A 25,232-nucleotide genomic window follows, 5' to 3' on the forward strand; every position below is an offset into this window, starting at 1 on the left:
TAGAGAGAGAGAGAGAGAGAGACGGTATAAATCAGGAGAGAGAGAGAGAGAGACGGTATAAATCAGGAGAGAGAGAGAGAGAGAGAGACGGTATAAATCAGGAGAGAGAGAGAGAGAGACGGTATAAATCAGGAGAGAGAGAGAGAGAGACGGTATAAATCAGGAGAGAGAGAGAGACGGTATAAATCAGGAGAGAGAGAGAGAGAGAGAGAGAGACGGTATAAATCAGGAGAGAGAGAGAGAGAGACGGTATAAATCAGGAGAGAGAGAGAGACGGTACAAATCAGGAGAGAGAGAGAGAGACGGTATAAATCAGGAGAGAGAGAGAGAGAGAGACGGTATAAATCAGGAGCGAGAGAGAGAGAGAGACGGTATAAATCAGGAGAGAGAGAGAGAGAGACGGTATAAATCAGGAGAGAGAGAGAGAGAGAGAGACGGTATAAATCAGGAGAGAGAGAGCGAGAGACGGTATAAATCAGGAGAGAGAGAGACGGTATAAATCAGGAGAGAGAGAGAGAGAGACGTATAAATCAGGAGAGAGAGAGAGAGAGAGACGGTATAAATCAGGAGAGAGAGAGAGAGAGAGACGGTATAAATCAGGAGAGAGAGAGACGGTATAAATCAGGAGAGAGAGAGATGGTATAAATCAGGAGAGAGAGACGGTATAAATCAGGAGAGAGAGAGAGAGAGACGGTATAAATCAGGAGAGAGAGAGAGAGACGGTATCAATCAGGAGAGAGAGAGAGAGAGAGAGACGGTATAAATCAGGAGAGAGAGAGAGAGAGAGAGAGACGGTATAAATCAGGAGAGAGAGAGAGAGAGACGGTATAAATCAGGAGAGAGAAAGAGAGACGGTATAAATCAGGAGAGAGAGAGAGAGAGACGGTATAAATCAGGAGAGAGAGAGACGGTATAAATCAGGAGAGAGAGAGAGAGAGACGGTATAAATCAGGAGAGAGAGAGAGAGAGAGAGACGGTATAAATCAGGAGAGAGAGAGAGAGAGAGACGGTATAAATCAGGAGAGAGAGAGAGAGAGAGACGGTATAAATCAGGAGAGAGAGAGAGAGACGGTATAAATCAGGAGAGAGAGAGAGAGACGGTATAAATCAGGAGAGAGAGAGAGAGAGACGGTATAAATCAGGAGAGAGAGAGAGAGACGGTATAAATCAGGAGAGAGAGAGAGAGACGGTATAAATCAGGAGAGAAAGAGAGAGAGACGGTATAAATCAGGAGAGAGAGAGAGAGAGAGACGGTATAAATCAGGAGAGAGAGAGAGAGAGAGAGACGGTATAAATCAGGAGAGAGAGAGAGAGAGAGAGACGGTATAAATCAGGAGAGAGAAAGAGAGAGAGACGGTATAAATCAGGAGAGAGAGAGAGAGACGGTATAAATCAGGAGAGAGAGAGAGAGAGAGACGGTATAAATCAGGAGAGAGAGAGAGAGAGACGGTATAAATCAGGAGAGAGAGAGAGAGAGACGGTATAAATCAGGAGAGAGAGAGAGAGAGACGGTATAAATCAGGAGAGAGAGAGAGAGAGAGACGGTATAAATCAGAGAGAGAGAGAGAGACGGTATAAATCAGGAGAGAGAGAGAGAGAGACGGTATAAATCAGGAGAGAGAGAGAGAGAGAGACGGTATAAATCAGGAGAGAGAGAGAGAGAGAGAGACGGTATAAATCAGGAGAGAGAGAGAGAGAGAGAGACGGTATAAATCAGGAGAGAGAGAGAGAGAGAGAGAGAGACGGTATAAATCAGGAGAGAGAGAGAGAGAGACGGTATAAATCAGGAGAGAGAGAGAGAGAGAGAGAGACGGTATAAATCAGGAGAGAGAAGAGAGAGAGAGAGACGGTATAAATCAGGAGAGAGAGAGAGAGAGACGGTATAAATCAGGAGAGAGAGAGAGAGAGACGGTATAAATCAGGAGAGAGAGAGAGAGAGAGAGAGACGGTATAAATCAGGAGAGAGAGAGACGGTATAAATCAGGAGAGAGAGAGAGAGAGAGAGACGGTATAAATCAGGAGAGAGAGAGAGACGGTGTAAATCAGGAGAGAGAGAGAGAGAGAGAGAGACGGTATAAATCAGGAGAGAGAGAGAGAGACGGTATAAATCAGGAGAGAGAGAGAGAGACGGTATAAATCAGGAGAGAGAGAGAGAGAGAGAGACGGTATAAATCAGGAGAGAGAGAGAGAGACGGTATAAATCAGGGAGAGAGAGAGAGAGAGACGGTATAAATCAGGAGAGAGAGAGAGAGAGACGGTATAAATCAGGAGAGAGAGAGAGAGAGAGACGGTATAAATCAGGAGAGAGAGGGAGAGACGGTATAAATCAGGAGAGAGAGAGAGAGAGACGGTATAAATCAGGAGAGAGAGAGAGAGAGAGACGGTATAAATCAGGAGAGAGAGAGAGAGAGAGAGACGGTATAAATCAGGAGAGAGAGAGAGAGAGACGGTATAAATCAGGAGAGAGAGAGAGGACGGTATAAATCAGGAGAGAGAGAGAGAGAGAGAGACGGTATAAATCAGGAGAGAGAGAGAGAGAGACGGTATAAATCAGGAGAGAGAGAGAGAGAGAGAGACGGTATAAATCAGGAGAGAGAGAGAGACGGTATAAATCAGGAGAGAGAGAGAGAGAGACGGTATAAATCAGGAGAGAGAGAGAGAGAGAGACGGAATAAATCAGGAGAGAGAGAGAGAGAGACGGTATAAATCAGGAGAGATGCTGGTTAATCAGCAACAAACAGAGCAGATCCAACAGGGGGTCCCTGGCGGACAGAGACTCCCTCTTTAAAAGGGGTCCCTGAGGGAGAGAGGAGAGAGACTCCCTCTTTAAAAGGGGTCTCTGACAGAGAGACTCCCTCTTTAAAAGGGGTCCCTGAGGGAGAGAGAGAGAGACTCCCTCTTTAAAAGGGGTCTCTGACAGAGAGACTCCCTCTTTAAAAGGGGTCCCTGAGGGAGAGAGAGAGAGACTCCCTCTTTAAAAGGGGTCCCTGACAGAGAGACTCCCTCTTTAAAAGGGGTCCCTGAGGAGAGAGAGAGAGACTCCCTCTTTAAAAGGGGTCCCTGATGGAGAGAGAGAGAGAGACTCCCTCTTTAAAAGGGGTCCCTGATGGAGAGAGAGAGAGAGACTCCCTCTTTAAAAGGGGTCCCTGATGGAGAGAGAGAGAGAGACTCCCTCTTTAAAAGGGGTCCCCTGACGGAGAGAGAGAGACTCCCTCTTTAAAAGGGGTCCCTGACGGAGAGAGAGAGACTCCCTCTTTAAAAGGGGTCCCTGATGGAGAGAGAGAGAGAGACTCCCTCTTTAAAAGGGGTCCCTGACGGAGAGAGAGAGACTCCCTCTTTAAAAGGGGTCTCTGACGGAGAGAGAGAGACTCCCTCTTTAAAAGGGGTCTCTGACGGAGAGAGAGAGACTCCCTCTTTAAAAGGGGTCTCTGACGGAGAGAGAGAGACTCCCTCTTTAAAAGGGGTCCCTGATGGAGAGAGAGACTCCCTCTTTAAAAGGGGGTCCCAGACGGAGAGAGAGAGACTCCCTCTTTAAAAGGGGTCCCTGACGGAGAGAGAGAGACTCCCTCTTTAAAAGGGGTCCCTGACGGGGAGAGAGAGACTCCCTCTTTAAAAGGGGGTCTCTGACGGAGAGACTCCCTCTTTAAAAGGGGTCCCTGAGGGGAGAGAGAGAGAGACTCCCTCTTTAAAAGGGGTCTCTGACAGAGAGACTCCCTCTTTAAAAGGGGTCCCTGAGGGAGAGAGAGAGAGACTCCCTCTTTAAAAAGGGGTCCCTGACAGAGAGACTCCCTCTTTAAAAGGGGTCCCTGAGGGAGAGAGAGAGAGACTCCCTCTTTAAAAGGGGTCCCTGATGGAGAGAGAGAGAGAGACTCCCTCTTTAAAAGGGGTCCCTGATGGAGAGAGAGAGAGAGACTCCCTCTTTAAAAGGGGTCCCTGATGGAGAGAGAGAGAGAGACTCCCTCTTTAAAAGGGGTCCCTGACGGAGAGAGAGAGACTCCCTCTTTAAAAGGGGTCCCTGACGGAGAGAGAGAGACTCCCTCTTTAAAAGGGGTCCCTGATGGAGAGAGAGAGAGAGACTCCCTCTTTAAAAGGGGTCCCTGACGGAGAGAGAGAGACTCCCTCTTTAAAAGGGGTCTCTGACGGAGAGAGAGAGACTCCCTCTTTAAAAGGGTCTCTGACGGAGAGAGAGACTCCCTCTTTAAAAGGGGTCCCAGACGGAGAGAGAGAGACTCCCTCTTTAAAAGGGGTCCCTGACGGAGAGAGAGAGACTCCCTCTTTAAAAGGGGTCCCTGACGGGGAGAGAGAGACTCCCTCTTTAAAAGGGGTCCCTGATGGAGAGAGAGAGAGACTCCCTCTTTAAAAGGGGCCCCTGACGGAGAGACTCCCTCTTTAAAAGGGGTCTCTGACGGAGAGAGAGAGACTCCCTCTTTGAAAGGGGTCTCTGACGGAGAGAGAGAGACTCCCTCTTTAAAAGGGGTCTCTGACGGAGAGAGAGAGACTCCCTCTTTAAAAGGGGTCCCTGACGGAGAGAGAGAGACTCCCTCTTTAAAAGGGGTCCCAGACGGAGAGGGAGAGACTCCCTCTTTAAAAGGGGTCCCTGACGGAGAGAGAGAGACTCCCTCTTTAAAAGGGGTCCCTGACGGGGAGAGAGAGACTCCCTCTTTAAAAGGGGCCCCTGACGGAGAGACTCCCTCTTTAAAAGGGGTCTCTGATGGAGAGAGAGAGACTCCCTCTTTAAAAGGGGTCCCTGATGGAGAGAGAGAGAGACTCCCTCTTTAAAAGGGGTCCCTGACGGAGAGAGACTCCCTCTTTAAAAGGGGTCTCTGATGGAGAGAGAGAGAGACTCCCTCTTTAAAAGGGGTCCCTGACGGAGAGAGAGAGACTCCCTCTTTAAAAGGGGTCTCTGCTGGGGAGAGAGAGACTCCCTCTTTAAAAGGGGTCTCTGCTGGGAGAGAGAGAGACTCCTCTTTAAAGGGGTCCCTGACGGAGAGAGAGAGACTCCCTCTTTAAAAGGGGTCTCTGATGGAGAGAGAGAGACTCCCTCTTTAAAAGGGGTCTCTGATGGAGAGAGAGAGACTCCTCTTTAAAAGGGGTCCCTGACGGAGAGAGAGAGACTCCCTCTTTAAAAGGGGTCCTGATGGAGAGACTCCCTCTTTTAAAGGGGTCCCTGATGGAGAGAGAGAGACTCCCTCTTTAAAAGGGGTCTCTGATGGGAGAGAGAGAGGACTCCCTCTTTAAAAGGGGTCCCTGACGGAGAGAGACTCCCTCTTTAAAAGGGGTCCCTGACGGAGAGAGAGAGACTCCCTCTTTAAAAGGGGTCCCTGACGGGGAGAGACTCCCTCTTTAAAAGGGGGTCCCTGACGGAGAGAGAGAGACTCCCTCTTTAAAAGGGGGTCCCTGACGGAGAGAGAGAGACTCCCTCTTTCAAAGGGGGTCCATGATGGGTCCAATCTAATACAGGGCGTTCCCTCCCTGCTCGTCCCGGGTTTAAACCCCTCCTCCCCCCCCTCCCCCTCCCCCTCCCCCACGATCTCACTTACTTGTGGTTCCGTTGGGTTTGGCGGTCAGCGGCTGAAGGCTGGACGGTCTGGCCTGCGACTGCCCTTGACTGACGGCCGCGGCCACGTAGGCCGGGGGCTGAGCCTGGCTCTGGATTTTGGCGGAGAGGGACAGGAGGCCCCCGCTCAACGTCCCGCCGTTCCCGTTGCCCAGCAGCATGGAGGCGGCGGCGGCGGCCGACCCCCCCTGGAGACTGGGGGGCTGGGGGAGGTGGAGGCCCTTTGAGCAACTGGTCTTTGCTGGCGACTGGAGGGGAACGGGAAGAGAGAAGAGAAGACATTTTTATTTTTAATGCACTGTTTCTGGCCGGGGGAGGGGGGCGGTGTCTCCACAAGAAAATAGGAGCGGGGGCCGGCCATTCGGCCCCTCGAGGCTGCCCCGCCGTTCGATCAGATCATGGCTGATCTTCGACCTCAACTCCACTTTCCCGCCCGATCCCCGAATCCCTCGATTCCCCCGAGAGTCCAAAAATCCATCCATCTCGGCCTTGAATATCCTCGACGACTGAGCGTCCACAGCCCTCTGGGGGAGAGAATTCCAAAGATTCACCTCCCTCTGAGTGAAGAAATTCCTCCTCATCTCAGTCTTGAATGGCCGACCCCTTATCCTGAGACTGTGCCCCCTCGTTCTCGACTCTCCAGCCAAGGGGGGAAACAGCCTCTCAGCATCTACCCTGTCAAGCCCCCCCTCAGAATCTGATATGTTTCAATGAGATCTCCTCTCATTCTTCCAAACTCCAGAGAGTATGGGCCCATTCGACTCAACCTCTCCTCATGGGACAACCCTCTCATCCCAGGAATCAATCAGGCGAACCTTCGTTGCACCGCCTGCAAGTCAAGTCTATCCTTCCTGAGATAAGGAGACCAAAACTGTACCCAGTACTCCAGGTGAGGTCTCACCAAAGCCCTGGACAACTGTCGTAAGATCTCCCGACTCCCTCATTCGTCCACCAGCTCAATGGACAGATGCAACTTGACATAAACACACCTGGCTGGTCTCGCTGTCTGTCGATCTCCCTCGTCTCTTCTCGTCGTCCAGGGTCTCCTGCCAACGTTACACAAAAGGAGAAAGGTTCAGAGACGGGGGGGGGGGGTGTTGGGGAGGGAAGAGGAGCTCCCAAAGAGAGAGGGAGGGAGGGAGGGAGGGAGGGACACCACAGAGAGGGGGTAATGTATAGAGTAGAAGAGGGGTATAGCAGGTGTCGACTGAGGTAAGGATTCACAGAAGGACATTCAGCCCCTCGAGCCTGTTACTATAGGAACAGGAGGAGGCCCATTCAGCCCCTCGAGCCTGTTACTATAGGAACAGGAGGGAGGCCCATTCAGCCCCTCGAGCCCGTTACTATAGGAACAGGAGGAGGCCCATTCAGCCCCTCGGGCCTGTTGCTATAGGAACAGGAGGAGGCCCATTCAGCCCCTCGGGCCTGTTACTATAGGAACAGGAGGAGGCCCATTCAGCCCCTCGGGCCTGTTACTATAGGAACAGGAGGGAGGCCCATTCAGCCCCTCGAGCCTGTTACTATAGGAACAGGAGGGAGGCCCATTCAGCCCCTCGAGCCCGTTACTATAGGAACAGGAGGAGGCCCATTCAGCCCCTCGAGCCCGTTACTATAGGAACAGGAGGAGGCCCATTCAGCCCCTCGAGCCTGTTCCTGTAGTAACAGGAGGAGGCCATTCAGCCCCTCGAGCCTCGTTCCACCCTTCAATCAGATCATGCCTGATCTGTCTCCTAAACTCCATCTCCCCGCCTTGTTTTCCATATCCCTCGAGACCCTTTACCCAACAAAAATCGATCAATCTCAGTCTTGAAAGCTCCCACTGACCTCCAGACTCCACAACTTTTTGGGGGGGCGGGGGGGGGGGGGAAGAGTTCCAGATTTCCACTCCCCCTTTGTGTGGAGAATTGCTTCCTGACATCACCCCCGAACGGCCTGGCTCTAATTTTAAGGTTCTTCCCTCTTGTTCTGGACTCTCCCCCACCAGAGGAAATAGTTTCTCTCTATCTCCCCTCCTTTAATCATCTTAAACCCCTCGATTCGATTCCCCCCCCCTCAATCTTCGATACTCGAGGGGAATACAAGCCCGGTCTGTGCAACCTGCCCTTGCAATTTAACCCTTTTAGCCCCGGGTATCGTTCTGGTGAATCTGGGCTGCCCCCTCGCTCCGAAGGCCAATCTATCCTTCCTGAGGGGCGATGCCCGGAACTGAACCCAGTCTCTCCAGATGTGGTCTGACCAGGGCTCTGCACAGCTGGAAGCTAACTTCCTCCCACTTTGGACTCCAGCCCTCTTGAGATGAAGGCAAACATTCCCATCAGCCGACTTAATTATTTCTTGTACCCGTCCCACTGGCTTCCAGTGATTTCTGTCCGAAATCTCTCTGCTCTTCCACAGTCCCTGGATTCTCACCATTTGGAAAACACTCTGGTCTGTCTTTCTTGGGTCTGAAATGGATGACCTCACATTTTCCCCACATTGAACTCCATCTGCCGCAGTTTCACTCGCTCAGTCCACCAATGGCTCTTTGTACCTTCCTGCCCCCGTCTACACTGTTTACCGTGCCTCCGAACTTAGTGTCGTCGGTGAACTTGGATAGATGACTCTCTATTCTCCGTAGACGACGTAGAATTTGACACAACAGAAACAGGCCATTCGGCCCAACAGGTCCATGCCGGTGTTTATGCTCCACACGAGTCTCCTCCCTCCCTACTCCATCTCACCCTATCCTTCTGTTCCTTTCTCCCTCATGTGTTTATCCAGCTTCCTCTTAAATCCATCTACACTATTCACCTCAACTACTCCTTGTGGGAGCGAGTTCCACATTCTCACCACTCTCTGGGGAAAGAAGTTTCTCCTGAATTCCCGATTGGATTTATTAGTGACTATCTTATATTTATGGCCCCCTAGTTCTGGTCTCCCCCACAAGTGGAAACATCTTCTCTACGTCTATCCTATCGAACCCTTTCATAATCTTAAAGACCTCCATTATAGAACTGTGCACAGTGCTCCAAGTGTGGTCTAACCAAGGTATATGGAGACCGGAACTGTGCACAGTGCTCCCAGTGTGGTCTAACCAAGGTATATGGAGATCAGAACTGTGCACAGTGCTCCAAGTGTGGTCTAACCAAGGTATATGGAGACCAGAACTGTGCACAGTGCTCCCAGTGTGGTCTAACCAAGGTATATGGAGACCAGAACTGTGCACAGTGCTCCAAGTGTGGTCTAACCAAGGTATGTGGAGACCAGAACTGTGCACAGTGCTCCAAGTGCGGTCCAACCAAGGTACATGGAGACCAGAACTGTGCACAGTGCTCCAAGTGTGGTCTAACCAAGGTATATGGAGACCGGAACTGTGCACAGTGCTCCAAGTGCGGTCCAACCAAGGTATATGGAGACCAGAACTGTGCACAGTGCTCCAAGTGTGGTCCAACCAAGGTATATGGAGACCGGAACTGTGCACAGTGCTCCAAGTGCGGTCTAACCAAGGTATATGGAGACCGGAACTGTGCACAGTGCTCCAAGTGTGGTCTAATCAAGGTTCTGTACAAGTTTAGCATAACTTCCCCATTCACCCAAATCATATATAAATGTACAGATCCCCGGGGGTCACCACTCGTCACATCCTGCCAATTCGAGTACATACCCATCATCCCCACCCTCCTAACCAATGCCCAACCCCCGTCACTGGGTTGCCTCCAGCAACTCCACGTTTTTGTTTTAAACTGGTTGTGTGAAAGCCTCTCATGTGGAACCTTATCCAGTGCCTTCTGGAAGTCCGCAAATAAATAGCCAACCGCCCCCCCACAACCGTCGAGGGAAGGGCCGACCCCTTCCCCGCACCCACCGACCCCCGCCGACGGTCTACGCCCGACGGTCTACGCCCGACGGCGAAGGGCGGGTACTCACCGTGAAACAGCTGGCAGGGCTCGGGGGCACGGGCGAGCTGGAGGTGGTGGAATTGGGAGTGCTGCTCAGGTGGATGAATAATTCTTCCTCCAGGTTGCTGTTGCTGGCCGGCGAACTGGGCACAGCGGCCGGCTGAGCTGTCGTTGGGTTTTTTTTTTCCCGAAAGGGAGGGAGGCGGGGGGGGGTGGAAATAAAGAGACGGGAGTCACGAGAGAGAATTTGTGCACAGCGAGATCCCGCCACACCGGCCGACGAGACCAGCGGCCTCACCGCGCCCGCGCCCGCCTCCGCCCCGGCCACCCAGTCGCTCTGTGTGGGTTGAGGGAGGGAATGTTGGGTTCAGGACACCGGGGAGAACTCCCCAACCCCACCCTACCCTCAGTCTTCCCTCAATGGTGCCCGTGGGCTCTTTAACGGTCAACTCCCATTGGGGGCAGGGCAAGGGGAATGGGCGACTCCCATTGGTGGGGGAGAGCTGGGCAGGGCGAGGGGAACGGGCGACTCCCATTGGGGGCACAGCTGGGCAGGGCGAGGGGAACGGTCAACTCCCATTGGGGGCAGAGCTGGGCAGGGCGAGGGGAATGGGCGACTCCCATTGGTGGGGGAGAGCTGGGCAGGGCGAGGGGAACGGTCAACTCCCATTGGGGGCAGAGCGAGGGGAACGGGCAACTCCCATTGGGGGCAGAGCTGGGCAGGGCGAGGGGAATGGGCGACTCCCATTGGTGGGGGAGAGCTGGGCAGGGCGAGGGGAACGGGCAACTCCCATTGGGAGGGGGAGAGCTGGGCAGGGCGAGGGGAATGGGCGACTCCCATTGGGTGAGAGGTGGGCAGGGCGAGGGGAATGGGCGACTCCCATTGGTGGGGGAGAGCTGGGCAGGGCGAGGGGAACGAGCAACTCCCATTGGGTGAGAGCTGGGTAGGGCGAGGGGAATGAGCAACTCCCATTGGGTGAGAGCTGGGCAGGGCGAGGGGAACGGGCAACTCCCATTGGGTGAGAGCTGGGTAGGGCGAGGGGAATGGGCAACTCCCATTGGTGGGAGAGCTGGGCAGGGCGAGGGGAATGGGCAACTCCCATTGGGTGAGAGCTGGGCAGGGCGAGGGGAAACGGTCAACTCCCATTGGGTGAGAGCTGGGTAGGGCGAGGGGAATGGGCAACTCCCATTGGGTGAGAGCTGGGCAGGGCGAGGGGAACGGGCAACTCCCATTGGGTGAGAGCTGGGCAGGGCGAGGGGAACGGTCAACTCCCATTGGGAGGGGGGAGAGCTGGGCAGGGCGAGGGGAAACGGTCAACTCCCATTGGGAGGGGGGAGAGCTGGGCAGGGCGAGGGGAACGGTCAACTCCCATTGGGAGGGGGGAGAGCTGGTGGTTGAAAGTTGGCGGAGGGGATGAATCGGGGAGGAGTCAGAGCTCCAAGCCGGAGTCGGAGGGGGACGGGGGTACCGAGGACCACGATGTCCACCCCCCCCCCCAGCCCCCATTCCTCCCTCCCTCCCTCCCCTCACCCACCCACCCTCCTCCGCCCACTGGACCCAAAGACTCACGGATCTCCTCCAAGTCCAGGTCATCGTACAGGAACTCGTTACCCTCGAAATCCGTGTCCTGGCCAGAGTCGATGTAATACTCCACCTCGTCCTTGATCTTCCTGATCAGATCCACCACGATGGAGTCATTGTCGAGCATGCGGAGAATGGTCTCCAGCATCCGGATGTGGTATCGATGCTTCTCCACGTATTGTTTCAGCTCCTCGATCCTGTCCTGCTTCTAAAGGGGAGGGGAGGGGAGGGGGGGGGGGGAAAGAGGGGAGAGAGGGAAGGGGGGAAAACTAAAAGACGCTTACAGCAAATTAAAACAGAAGCCCCTCGGACTTTCCCCCCTCGCTGGGGGACGGGTCCCCACGGGCACTGACCCCCTCCTCCTCGCTGGGGGACGGGTCCCCACGGGCACTGACCCCCTCCTCGCTGGGGGACGGGTCCCCACTGGTGATGCACCTGCCCTGGGAGTGTTTGACGGGACAGTGTAGAGGGAGCTTTACTCTGTGTCTAACCCTGTACCTGCCCTGGGAGTGTTTGATGGGACAGTGTAGAGGGAGCTTTACTCTGTGTCTAACCCCGTACCTGCCCTGGGAGTGTTTGATGGGACAGTGTAGAGGGAGCTTTACTCTGTGTCTAACCCTGTACCTGCCCTGGGAGTGTTTGATGGGACAGTGTAGAGGGAGCTTTACTCTGTATCTAACCCTGTACCTGCCCGGGGAGTGTTTGATGGGACAGTGTAGAGGGAGCTTTACTCTGTATCTAACCCTGTACCTGCCCTGGGAGAGTTTGATGGGACAGTGTAGAGGGAGCTTTACTCTGTATCTAACCCTGTACCTGCCCTGGGAGTGTTTGACGGGACAGTGTAGAGGGAGCTTTACTCTGTATCTAACCCTGTACCTGCCCTGGGAGTGTTTGATGGGACAGTGTGGAGGGAGCTTTACTCTGTATCTAACCCTGTACCTGCCCTGGGAGTGTTTGATGGGACAGTGTAGAGGGAGCTTTACTCTGTATCTAACCCTGTACCTGCCCTGGGAGTGTTTGACGGGACAGTGTAGAGGGAGCTTTACTCTGTATCTAACCCTGTACCTGCCCTGGGAGTGTTTGATGGGACAGTGTGGAGGGAGCTTTACTCTGTATCTAACCCTGTACCTGCCCTGGGAGTGTTTGATGGGACAGTGTAGAGGGAGCTTTACTCTGTATCGAACCCTGTACCTGCCCTGGGAGTGTTTGATGGGACAGTGTGGAGGGAGCTTTACTCTGTATCTAACCCTGTACCTGCCCTGGGAGTGTTTGATGGGACAGTGTAGAGGGAGCTTTACTCTGTATCTAACCCTGTACCTGCCCTGGGAGTGTTTGATGGGACAGTGTGGAGGGAGCTTTACTCTGTATCTAACCCTGTACCTGCCCTGGGAGTGTTTGATGGGACAGTGTAGAGGGAGCTTTACTCTGTATCTAACCCTGTACCTGACCCTGGGAGTGTTTGACGGGACAGTGTAGAGGGAGCTTTACTCTGTATCTAACCCTGTACCTGCCCTGGGAGTGTTTGATGGGACAGTGTAGAGGGAGCTTTACTCTGGATCTCACCCTGTACCTGCCCTGGGAGTGTTTGATGGGACAGTGTAGAGGGAGCTTTACTCTGTATCTAACCCTGTACCTGACCCTGGGAGTGTTTGATGGGACAGTGTAGAGGGAGCTTTACTCTGTATCTAACCCTGTACCTGCCCTGGGAGTGTTTGATGGGACAGTGTAGAGGGAGCTTTACTCTGTATCTAACCCTGTACCTGCCCTGGGAGTGTTTGATGGGACAGTGTAGAGGGAGCTTTACTCTGTATCTAACCCTGTACCTGACCCTGGGAGTGTTTGATGGGACAGTGTAGAGGGAGCTTTACTCTGTATCTAACCCTGTACCTGACCCTGGGAGTGTTTGATGGGACAGTGTAGAGGGAGCTTTACTCTGTATCTAACCCTGTACCTGACCCTGGGAGTGTTTGATGGGACGGTGTAGAGGGAGCTTTACTCTGTATCTAACCCTGTACCTGCCCTGGGAGTGTTTGATGGGACAGTGTAGAGGGAGCTTTACTCTGTATCTCACCCTGTCCCTGCCCTGGGAGTGTTTGATGGGACAGTGTAGAGGGAGCTTTACTCTGTATCTAACCCTGTACCTGCCCCTGGGAGTGTTTGATGGGACAGTGTCGAGGGAGCTTTACTCTGTATCTAACCCTGTCCCTGCCCTGGGAGTGTTTGATGGGACAGTGTAGAGGGAGCTTTACTCTGTATCTAACCCTGTACCTGCCCCTGGGAGTGTTTGATGGGACAGTGTCGAGGGAGCTTTACTCTGTATCTAACCCTGTCCCTGCCCTGGGAGTGTTTGATGGGACAGTGTAGAGGGAGCTTTACTCTGTATCTAACCCTGTACCTGCCCCTGGGAGTGTTTGATGGGACAGTGTCGAGGGAGCTTTACTCTGTATCTAACCCTGTCCCTGCCCTGGGAGTGTTTGATGGGACAGTGTAGAGGGAGCTTTACTCTGTATCTAACCCTGTCCCTGCCCTGGGAGTGTATGATGGGACAGTGTAGAGGGAGCTTTACTCTGTATCTAACCCTGTACCTGCCCTGGGAGTGTTTGATGGACAGTGTAGAGGGAGCTTTACTCTGTATCTAACCCTGTACCTGCCCCTGGGAGTGTTTGATGGGACAGTGTCGAGGGAGCTTTACTCTGTATCTAACCCTGTACCTGCCCTGGGAGTGTTTGATGGGACAGTGTAGAGGGAGCTTTACTCTGTATCTAACCCTGTACCTGCCCTGGGAGTGTTTGACGGGACAGTGTAGAGGGAGCTTTACTCTGTATCTAACCCTGTACCTGTCCTGGGAGTGTTTGATGGGACAGTGTAGAGGGAGCTTTACTCTGTATCTAACCCTGTACCTGCCCTGGGAGTGTTTGATGGGACAGTGTCGAGGGAGCTTTACTCTGTATCTAACCCTGGACCTGCCCTGGGAGTGTTTGATGGGACAGTGTAGAGGGAGCTTTACTCTGTATCTAACCCTGTACCTGCCCTGGGAGTGTTTGATGGGACAGTGTAGAGGGAGCTTTACTCTGTATCTAACCCTGTACCTGCCCTGGGAGTGTTTGACGGGACAGTGTAGAGGGAGCTTTACTCTGTATCTAACCCTGTACCTGTCCTGGGAGTGTTTGATGGGACAGTGTCGAGGGAGCTTTACTCTGTATCTAACCCTGTACCTGCCCTGGGAGTGTTTGATGGGACAGTGTCGAGGGAGCTTTACTCTGTATCTAACCCTGTACCTGCCCTGGGAGTGTTTGATGGGACAGTGTAGAGGGAGCTTTACTCGGTATCTAACCCTGTACCTGCCCCTGGGAGTGTTTGATGGGACAGTGTAGAGGGAGCTTTACTCTGTATCTAACCCTGTACCTGCCCTGGGAGTGTTTGATGGGTCAGTGTAGAGGGAGCTTTACTCTGTATCTAACCCTGTACCTGCCCTGGGAGTGTTTGATGGGACAGTGTAGAGGGAGCTTTACTCTGTATCTAACCCTGTACCTGCCCTGGGAGTGTTTGATGGGTCAGTGTAGAGGGAGCTTTACTCTGTATCTAACCCTGTACCTGCCCTGGGAGTGTTTGATGGGACAGTGTAGAGGGAGCTTTACTCTGTATCTAACCCTGTACCTGCCCTGGGAGTGTTTGATGGGACAGTGTAGAGGGAGCTTTACTCTGTATCTAACCCTGTACCTGCCCCCGGGAGTGTTTGATGGGACAGTGTAGAGGGAGCTTTACTCTGTATCTAACCCTGTACCTGAACCTGGGAGTGTTTGATGGGACGGTGTAGAGGGAGCTTTACTCTGTATCTAACCCTGTACCTGTCCCTGGGAGTGTTTGATGGGACAGTGTAGAGGGAGCTTTACTCTGTATCTAACCCTGTACCTGCCCCCGGGAGTGTTTGATGGGACAGTGTAGAGGGAGCTTTACTCTGTATCTAACCCTGTCCCTGCCCTGGGAGTGTATGATGGGACAGTGTAGAGGGAGCTTTACTCTGTATCTAACCCTGTACCTGCCCTGGGAGTGTTTGATGGACAGTGTAGAGGGAGCTTTACTCTGTATCTAACCCTGTACCTGCCCCTGGGAGTGTTTGATGGGACAGTGTCGAGGGAGCTTTACTCTGTATCTAACCCTGTACCTGCCCTGGGAGTGTTTGATGGGACAGTGTAGAGGGAGCTTTACTCTGTATCTAACCCTGTACCTGCCCTGGGAGTGTTTGACGGGACAGTGTAGAGGGAGCTTTACTCTGTATCTAACCCTGTACCTGTCCTGGGAGTGTTTGATGGGACAGTGTAGAGGGAGCTTTACTCTGTATCTAACCCTGTACCTGCCCTGGGAGTGTTTGATGGGACAGTGTCGAGGGAGCTTTACTCTGTATCTAACCCTGGACCTGCCCTGGGAGTGTTTGATGGGACAGTGTAGAGGGAGCTTTACTCTGTATCTAACCCTGTACCTGCCCTGGGAGTGTTTGATGGGACAGTGTAGAGGGAGCTTTACTCTGTATCTAACCCTGTACCTGCCCTGGGAGTGTTTGACGGGACAGTGTAGAGGGAGCTTTACTCTGTATCTAACCCTGTACCTGTCCTGGGAGTGTTTGATGGGACAGTGTCGAGGGAGCTTTACTCTGTATCTAACCCTGTACCTGCCCTGGGAGTGTTTGATGGGACAGTGTCGAGGGAGCTTTACTCTGTATCTAACCCTGTACCTGCCCTGGGAGTGTTTGATGGGACAGTGTAGAGGGAGCTTTACTCGGTATCTAACCCTGTACCTGCCCCTGGGAGTGTTTGATGGGACAGTGTAGAGGGAGCTTTACTCTGTATCTAACCCTGTACCTGCCCTGGGAGTGTTTGATGGGTCAGTGTAGAGGGAGCTTTACTCTGTATCTAACCCTGTACCTGCCCTGGGAGTGTTTGATGGGACAGTGTAGAGGGAGCTTTACTCTGTATCTAACCCTGTACCTGCCCTGGGAGTGTTTGATGGGTCAGTGTAGAGGGAGCTTTACTCTGTATCTAACCCTGTACCTGCCCTGGGAGTGTTTGATGGGACAGTGTAGAGGGAGCTTTACTCTGTATCTAACCCTGTACCTGCCCTGGGAGTGTTTGATGGGACAGTGTAGAGGGAGCTTTACTCTGTATCTAACCCTGTACCTGCCCCCGGGAGTGTTTGATGGGACAGTGTAGAGGGAGCTTTACTCTGTATCTAACCCTGTACCTGAACCTGGGAGTGTTTGATGGGACGGTGTAGAGGGAGCTTTACTCTGTATCTAACCCTGTACCTGTCCCTGGGAGTGTTTGATGGGACAGTGTAGAGGGAGCTTTACTCTGTATCTAACCCTGTACCTGCCCCCGGGAGTGTTTGATGGGACAGTGTGGAGGGAAACTAACCTCTCTGTCTCCCTTCTTTTTCCGGGTTTGCACTGCGAGAGACTCCACTTCGCTCTCGAACTGGTCAACCTGCACAGGATCAGAAAACCCAAATCAGGCCCTCCTCCCGACCGTTGAACCTCACCGCCCGTTGTAGAAAAATCGCCAACGGGAAATTCCCATGTAAACGCGTCAAGCCGCCGTCCCAGCCTCCCGTCCGCCTACCGACCGACTCCACTCCCCCCGAAACCGCTGCCACGCCTCGATTCCGAGTCTCCGGCAGGGAAGACTCTCCAGAAGGGGAGCATCCGGCTTCTCAAGGTCGGCTCGAAAGTAGCCCCCTCACCCCCACCCCCACCCCCCCCCCGGTTTCCCGTCGACCGAGGGGCGTCCTGATCGAGGTCTCCCAGACGACGAGGGGGAACGCCTCAAATCCGTGTCCTCTGCTCACCGACCCTCCTGCCCACTGGAAACAGTCTCTCCTTATTTACTCTCTCAAAACCCCTTCATGATTTTGAACCCCTCGATTAAATCTCCCCCTTAACCTTCTCTGCTCTGAGGGGAACGACCCCAGATTCTCCAGTCTCTCCGCATCACTGAGGTCCCTCATCCCTGGGACCATTCTGGTGAATCTCCTCTGCACCCTCTCCAAAGGCCTTGACGTCCTTCCTAAAGAGCGAGGCCCAGAATTGGACCCAATGCTCCAGCTGAGGTCACTCATCCCCGGGGACCATTCTGGTGAATCTCCTCTGCACCCTCTCTGAGACCTTGACGTCCTTCCTAAAGAGCGAGGCCCAGAATTGGACCCAACGCTCCAGCTGAGGTCACTCATCCCTGGGACCATTCTGGTGAATCTCCTCCGCACCCTCTCCAAAGGCCTTGACGTCCTTCCTAAAGAGCGAGGCCCAGAATTGGACCCAACGCTCCAGCTGAGGTCACTCATCCCTGGGACCATTCTGGTAAATCTCCTCCGCACCCTCTCCAAAGGCCTTGACGTCCTTCCTAAAGAGCGAGGCCCAGAATTGGACCCAATGCTCCAGCTGAGGTCACTCATCCCTGGGACCATTCTGGTGAATCTCCTCCGCACCCTCTCCAAAGGCCTTGACGTCCTTCCTAAAGAGCGAGGCCCAGAATTGGACCCAATTCTCCAGCTGAGGTCCCTCATCCCCGGGGACCATTCTGGTGAATCTCCTCTGCACCCTCTCCAAAGGCCTTGACGTCCTTCCTAAAGAGCGAGGCCCAGAATTGGACCCAACGCTCCAGCTGAGGTCACTCATCCCTGGGACCATTCTGGTGAATCTCCTCTGCACCCTCTCCAAAGGCCTTGACGTCCTTCCTAAAGAGCGGGGCCCACAATTGGACCCAATTCTCCAGCTGAGGTCCCTCATCCCCGGGGACCATTCTGGTGAATCTCCTCCGCACCCTCTCCAAAGGCCTTGACGTTCTTCCTAAAGAGCGAGGCCCAGAATTGGACCCAACACTCCAGCTGAGGTCCCTCATCCCCGGGGACCATTCTGGTGAATCTCCTCTGCACCCTCTCTGAGACCTTGACGTCCTTCCTAAAGAGCGAGGCCCAGAATTGGACCCAACTCTCCAGCCGAGGTCCCTCATCCCCGGGGACCATTCCGGGAAACGGCCAAGGCCCACAGTTTGGAAGCAACGAGGCGGAGAGCCATCGCTTCCCCCCCCCCTTCTCTGACGGGCCCGAGCGCAGCAGAGGATGGTCCACGTTGGTCCCAAAGCAAGTTCCGGGCGGTGGGCAGGGCTTGGGGGAGAAAGAGAGCGAGAGAGAGAGCGAGAGAGAGAGAGAGCGAAACAATATCAATCGGACGGTCCTTACCTGCATGTTTAAAGTGTCGATTGTGTTCTGTGGGGCGGAGGGAAGAGAGAGAGAGAGAAAGAAAGAGGGTCACGCACCAGCTCACAATGAGGGAGAATCGATGGACCGAGCCCCGTAACCCAGGAGACCGCTCCGAGATCCGGGCCCCTTCAGCCTGACCCCCCCCCCCCCAGGCCCATTAAGCCTGACCCTAAGGCCCCTTAAGCCTGACCCCTTAGGCCCCTTAAGCATGACCCCTAGGCCCCTTAAGCCTGACTCCCTAGGCCCCTTAAGCCTGACCCCTTAGGCCCCTTAAGCCTGACCCCTAGGCCCCTTAAGCCTGACCCCCAGGCCCCTTAAGCCTGACCCCTAGGCCCCTTAAGCCTGACCCCTAGGCCCCTTAAGCCTGACCCCCTAGGCCCCTTAAGCCTGACCCCCTAGGCCCCTTCAACCTGACTCCCTAGGCCCCTTAAGCCTGACCCCTTAGGCCCCTTAAGCATGACCCCTAGGCCCCTTAAGCCTGACCCCTTAGGCCCCTTAAGCCTGACTCCCTAGGCCCCTTAAGCCTGACTCCCTAGGCCCCTTAAGCCTGACCCCCGGGCCCCTTAAGCCTGACCCCCGGGCCCCTTAAGCCTGACCCCCGGGCCCCTTAAGCCTGACCCCCGGGCCCCTTAAGCCTGACCCCCGGGCCCCTTCAACCTGACCCCTTAGGCCCCTTAAGCCTGACCCCCAGGCCCCTTCAGCCTGACCCCCTCGGCCCCTTAAGCCTGACCCCCTCGGCCCCTTAAGCCTGACCCCCTCGGCCCTTTAAGCCTGACCCCCAGGCCCCTTAAGCCTGACCCCCAGGCCCCTTAAGCCTGACTCCCTAGGCCCCTTAAGCCTGACTCCCTAGGCCCCTTAAGCCTGACTCCCTAGGCCCCTTAAGCCTGACCCCCAGGCACCCTTAAGCCTGACCCCCAGGCCCCTTAAGCCTGACCCCCAGGCCCCTTAAGCCTGACTCCCTAGGCCCCTTAAGCCTGACTCCCTAGGCCCCTTAAGCCTGACTCCCTAGGCCCCTTAAGCCTGACCCCCAGGCCCCTTAAGCCTGACCCCCTGGGCCTTTAAGTCACCTTGGCCGCCTGGGCCCAATGAATAAATTGGGATCGGAAGGAACAGTCTCTGGAATTCCGTCCGAACAGTCCACATCCCCTCCTCCCAGCCTCAGGGTGAACATCCAACCCCCTTATTTGGGGGCAGAGAGACGTCAAACTGGGGGGCGGACAGGCCCCGACTCGAGGATACCCCCAGTGGGGGGGGGGAGCTTTGGGATCCAGGGGCCCAAACCTGCTCAAACACCGGGTTTAATGGTCGGAGGGAAGGGGGGGGGCCAGGAGGGAAGGGGGGGGGGGGGCCAGGAGGGAAGGGGGGGGCAGGAGGGAAGGGGGGGGGCCAGGAGGGAAGGGGGGGGGCCAGGAGGGAAGGGGGGGGGCCAGGAGGGAAGGGGGGGGGCCAGGAGGGAAGGGGGGGGGGCCAGGAGGGAAGGGGGGGGGCCAGGACGGAAGGGGGGGGGCCAGGAGGGAAGGGGGGGGGCCAGGAGGGAAGGGGGGGGCCAGGAGGGAAGGGGGGGGGCCAGGAGGGAAGGGGGGGGGCCAGGAGGGAAGGGGGGGGGCCAGGAGGGAAGGGGGGGGGCCAGGAGGGAAGGGGGGGGGCCAGGAGGGAAGGGGGGGGGGCCAGGAGGGAAGGGGGGGGGCCAGGAGGGAAGGGGGGGGGCCAGGAGGGAAGGGGGGGGGGCCAGGAGGGAAGGGGGGGGGGCCAGGAGGGAAGGGGGGGGGGCCAGGAGGGAAGGGGGGGGGGGCCAGGAGGGAAGGGGGGGGGGCCAGGAGGGAGGGGGGGGGCCAGGAGGGAAGGGGGGGGCCAGGAGGGAAGGGGGGGGCAGGAGAGAAGGGGGGGGGCAGGAGGGAAGGGGGGGGGCAGGAGGGAAGGGGGGGGGCAGGAGGGAAGGGGGGGGCCAGGAGGGAAGGGGGGGCAGGAGAGAAGGGGGGAGGCGGAGGGAGGGAGGCGGACGGAGGGAGGCGGACGGAGGGAGGGAGGCGGACGGAGGCGGGAGGAAGGGAGGCGGACGGAGGGAGGGAGGGGGGCGGACGGAGGGAGGGAGGCGGGCGGAGGGAGGGGGCGGGGAGGGAGGAGGGAGGGAGGCGGAGGGAGGGAGGGGGGCGGGCGGAGGGAGGGGGTCGAGGCAGAGACGAGGATCTCCGAGATGTCTCCCGAGCGACGAGTAATGTTGGACCGTAAACTCTGGGTCTCCGTCTGAACCGTGACCAGACCACACTGGCACCAACGGCCCCCATTTCAACAACCAGCCAGCGATCGGGGGGCGGGGGCAGGAATCCCCCTCCAGGGTCTCCAACACCGAGCCCCCCCACCACCGAGGGAGCGCTCGAGGCCACTGAGACGAGCCCAGTCACCAACCCCCACCCCCCGACCGCCTCGACCAACACCACCCCTGGTGAGCACAGCTCAGGAGCATCGACTGTTGGATCTTGCTGTGCAATGTGGCTCGTACGACGGCCCACCTGAAGGCAACCCTGGAGGAGAGGGGGTGGCGAACGGGGGGAAAAGGGGCAACCCTTTAAATTCAAGGGGCTTTCGAGATTACGGCAGCGAGGCACCCCGCAGTCGAAGAGCTCACCGTCAACCACTGGCCGACATCCTCCTTCTCCTTCTGCGCCGGGTCGATCTTGGTCGCCAGCCCCAAACCTTCCTTGGAGTAGGCTTTGGTTTTGGTCTCGCGTTCAACCACCTTAAACCGTTCCATTTGCTGGAGGGAAAGAGACAAAGCGGAGGGTGAGATACAGAGAAAAGCTCCCTCCACACCGTCCCGTCAAACACTCCCAGGGCAGGTACAGGGTTAGATACAGAGTAAAGCTCCCTCCACACCGTCCCGTCAAACACTCCCAGGGCAGGTACAGGGTTAGATACAGAGTAAAGCTCCCTCTACACTGTCCCGTCAAACACTCCCAGGGCAGGTACAGGGTGAGATACAGAGTAAAGCTCCCTCTACACTGTCCCGTCAAACACTCCCAGGGCAGGTACAGGGTTAGATACAGAGTAAAGCTCCCTCTACACTGTCCCGTCAAACACTCCCAGGGCAGGTACAGGGTTAGATACAGAGTAAAGCTCCCTCTACACTGTCCCGTCAAACACTCCCAGGGCAGGTACAGGGTTAGATACAGAGTAAAGCTCCCTCGACACCGTCCCGTCAAACACTCCCAGGGCAGGTACAGGGTTAGATACAGAGTAAAGCTCCCTCTACACTGTCCCATCAAACACTCCCAGGGCAGGTACAGGGTTAGATACAGAGTAAAGCTCCCTCTACACTGTCCCATCAAACACTCCCAGGGGCAGGTACAGGGTTAGATACAGAGTAAAGCTCCCTCTACACTGTCCCGTCAAACACTCCCAGGGCAGATACAGGGTTAGATACAGAGTAAAGCTCCCTCTACACTGTCCCATCAAACACTCCCAGGGCAGGTACAGGGTTAGATACAGAGTAAAGCTCCCTCTACACTGTCCCATCAAACACTCCCAGGGCAGGTACAGGGTTAGATACAGAGTAAAGCTCCCTCCACACTGTCCCGTCAAACACTCCCAGGGCAGGTACAGGGTTAGATACAGAGTAAAGCTCCCTCCACACTGTCCCATCAAACACTCCCAGGGCAGGTACAGGGTTAGATACAGAGTAAAGCTCCCTCTGCACTGTCCCATCAAACACTCCCGGGGCAGGTACAGGGTTAGATACAGAGTAAAGCTCCCTCTACACTGTCCCATCAAACACTCCCAGGGCAGGTACAGGGTTAGATACAGAGTAAAGCTCCCTCTACACTGTCCCGTCAAACACTCCCAGGGCAGGTACAGGGTTAGATACAGAGCAAAGCTCCCTCTGCACTGTCCCATCAAACACTCCCGGGGCAGGTACAGGGTTAGATACAGAGTAAAGCTCCCTCTACACTGTCCCATCAAACACTCCCAGGGCAGGTACAGGGTTAGATACAGAGTAAAGCTCCCTCTACACTGTCCCATCAAACACTCCCAGGGCAGGTACAGGGTTCGATACAGAGTAAAGCTCCCTCTACACTGTCCCGTCAAACACTCCCAGGGCAGGGACAGGGTTAGATACAGAGTAAAGCTCCTTCTACACTGTCCCGTCAAACACTCCCAGGGCAGGTACACGGTTAGATACAGAGTAAAGCTCCCTCTACACTGTCCCATCAAACACTCCCAGGGCAGGTACAGGGTTAGATACAGAGTAAAGCTCCCTCTACACTGTCCCATCAAACACTCCCAGGGCAGGTACAGGGTTAGATACAGAGTAAAGCTCCCTCCACACTGTCCCGTCAAACACTCCCAGGCCAGGGACAGGGTTAGATACAGAGTAAAGCTCCTTCTACACTGTCCCGTCAAACACTCCCAGGGCAGGTACAGGGTTAGATACAGAGTAAAGCTCCCTCTACACTGTCCCATCAAACACTCCCAGGGCAGGTACAGGGTTAGATACAGAGTAAAGCTCCCTCTACACTGTCCCATCAAACACTCCCAGGGCAGGTACAGGGTTAGATACAGAGTAAAGCTCCCTCTACACTGTCCCATCAAACACTCCCAGGGTCAGGTACAGGGTTAGATACAGAGTAAAGCTCCCTCTACACTATCCCGTCAAACACTCCCAGGGCAGGTACAGGGTTAGATACAGAGTAAAGCTCCCTCTACACTGTCCCATCAAACACTCCCAGGGCAGGTACAGGGTTAGATACAGAGTAAAGCTCCCTCTACACTGTCCCGTCAAACACTCCCAGGGCAGGTACAGGGTTAGATACAGAGTAAAGCTCCCTCTACACTGTCCCATCAAACACTCCCAGGGCAGGTACAGGGTTAGATACAGAGTAAAGCTCCCTCTACACTGTCCCATCAAACACTCCCAGGGCAGGTACAGGGTTCGATACAGAGTAAAGCTCCCCCAGGTCCCCAGAGAGGACGATTGCTCAGTCCAGTCTGAGATTCCAACACACACACACTCTCTCTCTCTCTCTCTCTCTTTCTCTCTCTCCTAGTCTCCCTCCCTCCCTCCCTCTCTCCGTCCCCCTGCCCGTCTCACCGTTTCGATCAGCCTGCGATTCTCGATCAGCTGCCTCTTGTCTTTGATCTCGTTCGAAGCAACCCATGTCTTGATCTGGTCTCGTAGCCTCTGTGCGGGGGAATGGTGGAAAGAGGAGAAGGAGGAGGAAGGCAGTTAGAACATGGGCTGTGGGGGTTCCCCTAAACAGGGGAGAGGAGCAGAGGGATCTGGGGGTACAGATACACAAATCACGAAAAGTAGTGACACAGGTTAATAAGGCCGTAAAAAAGGCTAATCAAGCACTGGGGTTCATTTCCAGAGGGACAGAATTGAAAAGCAGAGAAGTTATGTTAAACTTGTATAGAACCTTGGTTAGACCACACTTGGAGCACTGTGCACAGTTCTGGTCTCCATATACCTTGGTTAGACCACACTTGGAGCACTGTGCACAGTTCCGGTCTCCATATACCTTGGTCAGACCACACTTGGAGCACTGTGTACAGTTCCGGTCTCCATATACCTTGGTTAGACCACACTGGGAGCACTGTGTACAGTTCTGGTCTCCATATACCTTGGTTAGACCACACTTGGAGCACTGTGCACAGTTCTGGTCTCCATATACCTTGGTTAGACCACACTGGGAGCACTGTGCACAGTTCTGGTCTCCATATACCTTGGTTAGACCACACTTGGAGCACTGTGTACAGTTCTGGTCTCCATATACCTTGGTTAGACCACACTTGGAGCACTGTGCACAGTTCTGGTCTCCATACACCTTGGTTAGACCACACTTGGAGCACTGTGTACAGTTCTGGTCTACATGTACCTTGGTTAGACCACACTTGGAGCACTGTGTACAGTTCTGGTCTCCACATACCTTGGTTAGACCACACTTGGAGCACTGTGTACAGTTCTGGTCTCCATATACCTTGGTTAGACCACACTTGGAGCACTGTGTACAGTTCTGGTCTACATATACCTTGGTTAGACCACACTTGGAGCACTGTGCACAGTTCTGGTCTCCATATACCTTGGTTAGACCACACTTGGAGCACTGTGCACAGTTCTGGTCTCCATATACCTTGGTTAGACCACACTTGGAGCACTGTGCACAGTTCTGGTCTCCATATACCTTGGTTAGACCACACTTGGAGCACTGTGCACAGTTCTGGTCTCCATATACCTTGGTTAGACTACACTTGGAGCACTGTGCACAGTTCTGGTCTCCATATACCTTGGTTAGACCACACTTGGAGCGCTGTGCACAGTTCTGGTCTCCATATTATGAAAAGGATATAGAGGCACTGGAGATGGTGCAAATAAGATTTACTGGGGTGATACCAGAACTGAGAGGTTATAACTATCAGGAAAGACTGAACAGACTGGGGCTCTTTTCTCTAGAAAAGAGAAGACTGAGGGGTGACCTGATCGAGGTCTTTAAGATTATGAAAGGGTTCGATAGGGTAGACGTAGAGAAGATATTTCCACTTGTGGGGGGAGACCAGAACCAGGGGGGGCCATAAATATAAGATAGTCAGTGATAAATCCAATCGGGAATTCAGGAGAAACTTCTTTCCCCAGAGAGTGGTGAGAATGTGGAACTCACTCCCACAAGGAGTAGTTGAGGTGAACAGTGTAGATGGATTTAAGGGGAAGCTGGATAAACACATGAGGGAGAAAGGAATAGAAGGATAGGGTGAGAGGGTGAGATGGAGTAGGGAGGGAGGAGGCTCGTGTGGAGAGTAAACACCGGGATAGACCAGATGGGCCGAGTGGCCAGTTACCAATTTATGGTGCGTGAAGCAATTTGTGCTGTTTCCCCGAGATGGGGCAAGGGGCCGGGCCAATGTGCTCCCACCCCAGAAAACCCCTTCGCACAGGCGGCTGCCGTCAACCGGGAAACACAGCGGCCATTTC

At 54.8% G+C, this 25,232-nt stretch overlaps 1 protein-coding gene across 1 annotated transcript in view; it reads right to left on the reverse strand.

Annotated features, from left to right (window-relative positions):
• The window catches only part of LOC137314504 (CCR4-NOT transcription complex subunit 3-like), a 58,786-nt gene that overhangs the window by 17,368 nt on the left and 16,186 nt on the right, over nucleotides 1–25,232 (reverse strand). Inside the window, exons 6-13 of the mRNA XM_067979816.1 lie at nucleotides 23,355–23,444; nucleotides 20,895–21,023; nucleotides 18,248–18,274; nucleotides 16,429–16,497; nucleotides 11,006–11,225; nucleotides 9,464–9,600; nucleotides 6,547–6,603; nucleotides 5,541–5,805 (exon numbers count right to left, since the gene is read on the reverse strand). Of these exons, the coding sequence (XP_067835917.1) occupies nucleotides 5,541–5,805; nucleotides 6,547–6,603; nucleotides 9,464–9,600; nucleotides 11,006–11,225; nucleotides 16,429–16,497; nucleotides 18,248–18,274; nucleotides 20,895–21,023; nucleotides 23,355–23,444 (994 nt within the window). The remainder of the gene's footprint in view (nucleotides 1–5,540; nucleotides 5,806–6,546; nucleotides 6,604–9,463; nucleotides 9,601–11,005; nucleotides 11,226–16,428; nucleotides 16,498–18,247; nucleotides 18,275–20,894; nucleotides 21,024–23,354; nucleotides 23,445–25,232) is intronic.

This window comes from Heptranchias perlo, unplaced genomic scaffold (assembly GCF_035084215.1).
Source record: "Heptranchias perlo isolate sHepPer1 unplaced genomic scaffold, sHepPer1.hap1 HAP1_SCAFFOLD_514, whole genome shotgun sequence".
NCBI lineage: Eukaryota > Metazoa > Chordata > Chondrichthyes > Hexanchiformes > Hexanchidae > Heptranchias > Heptranchias perlo.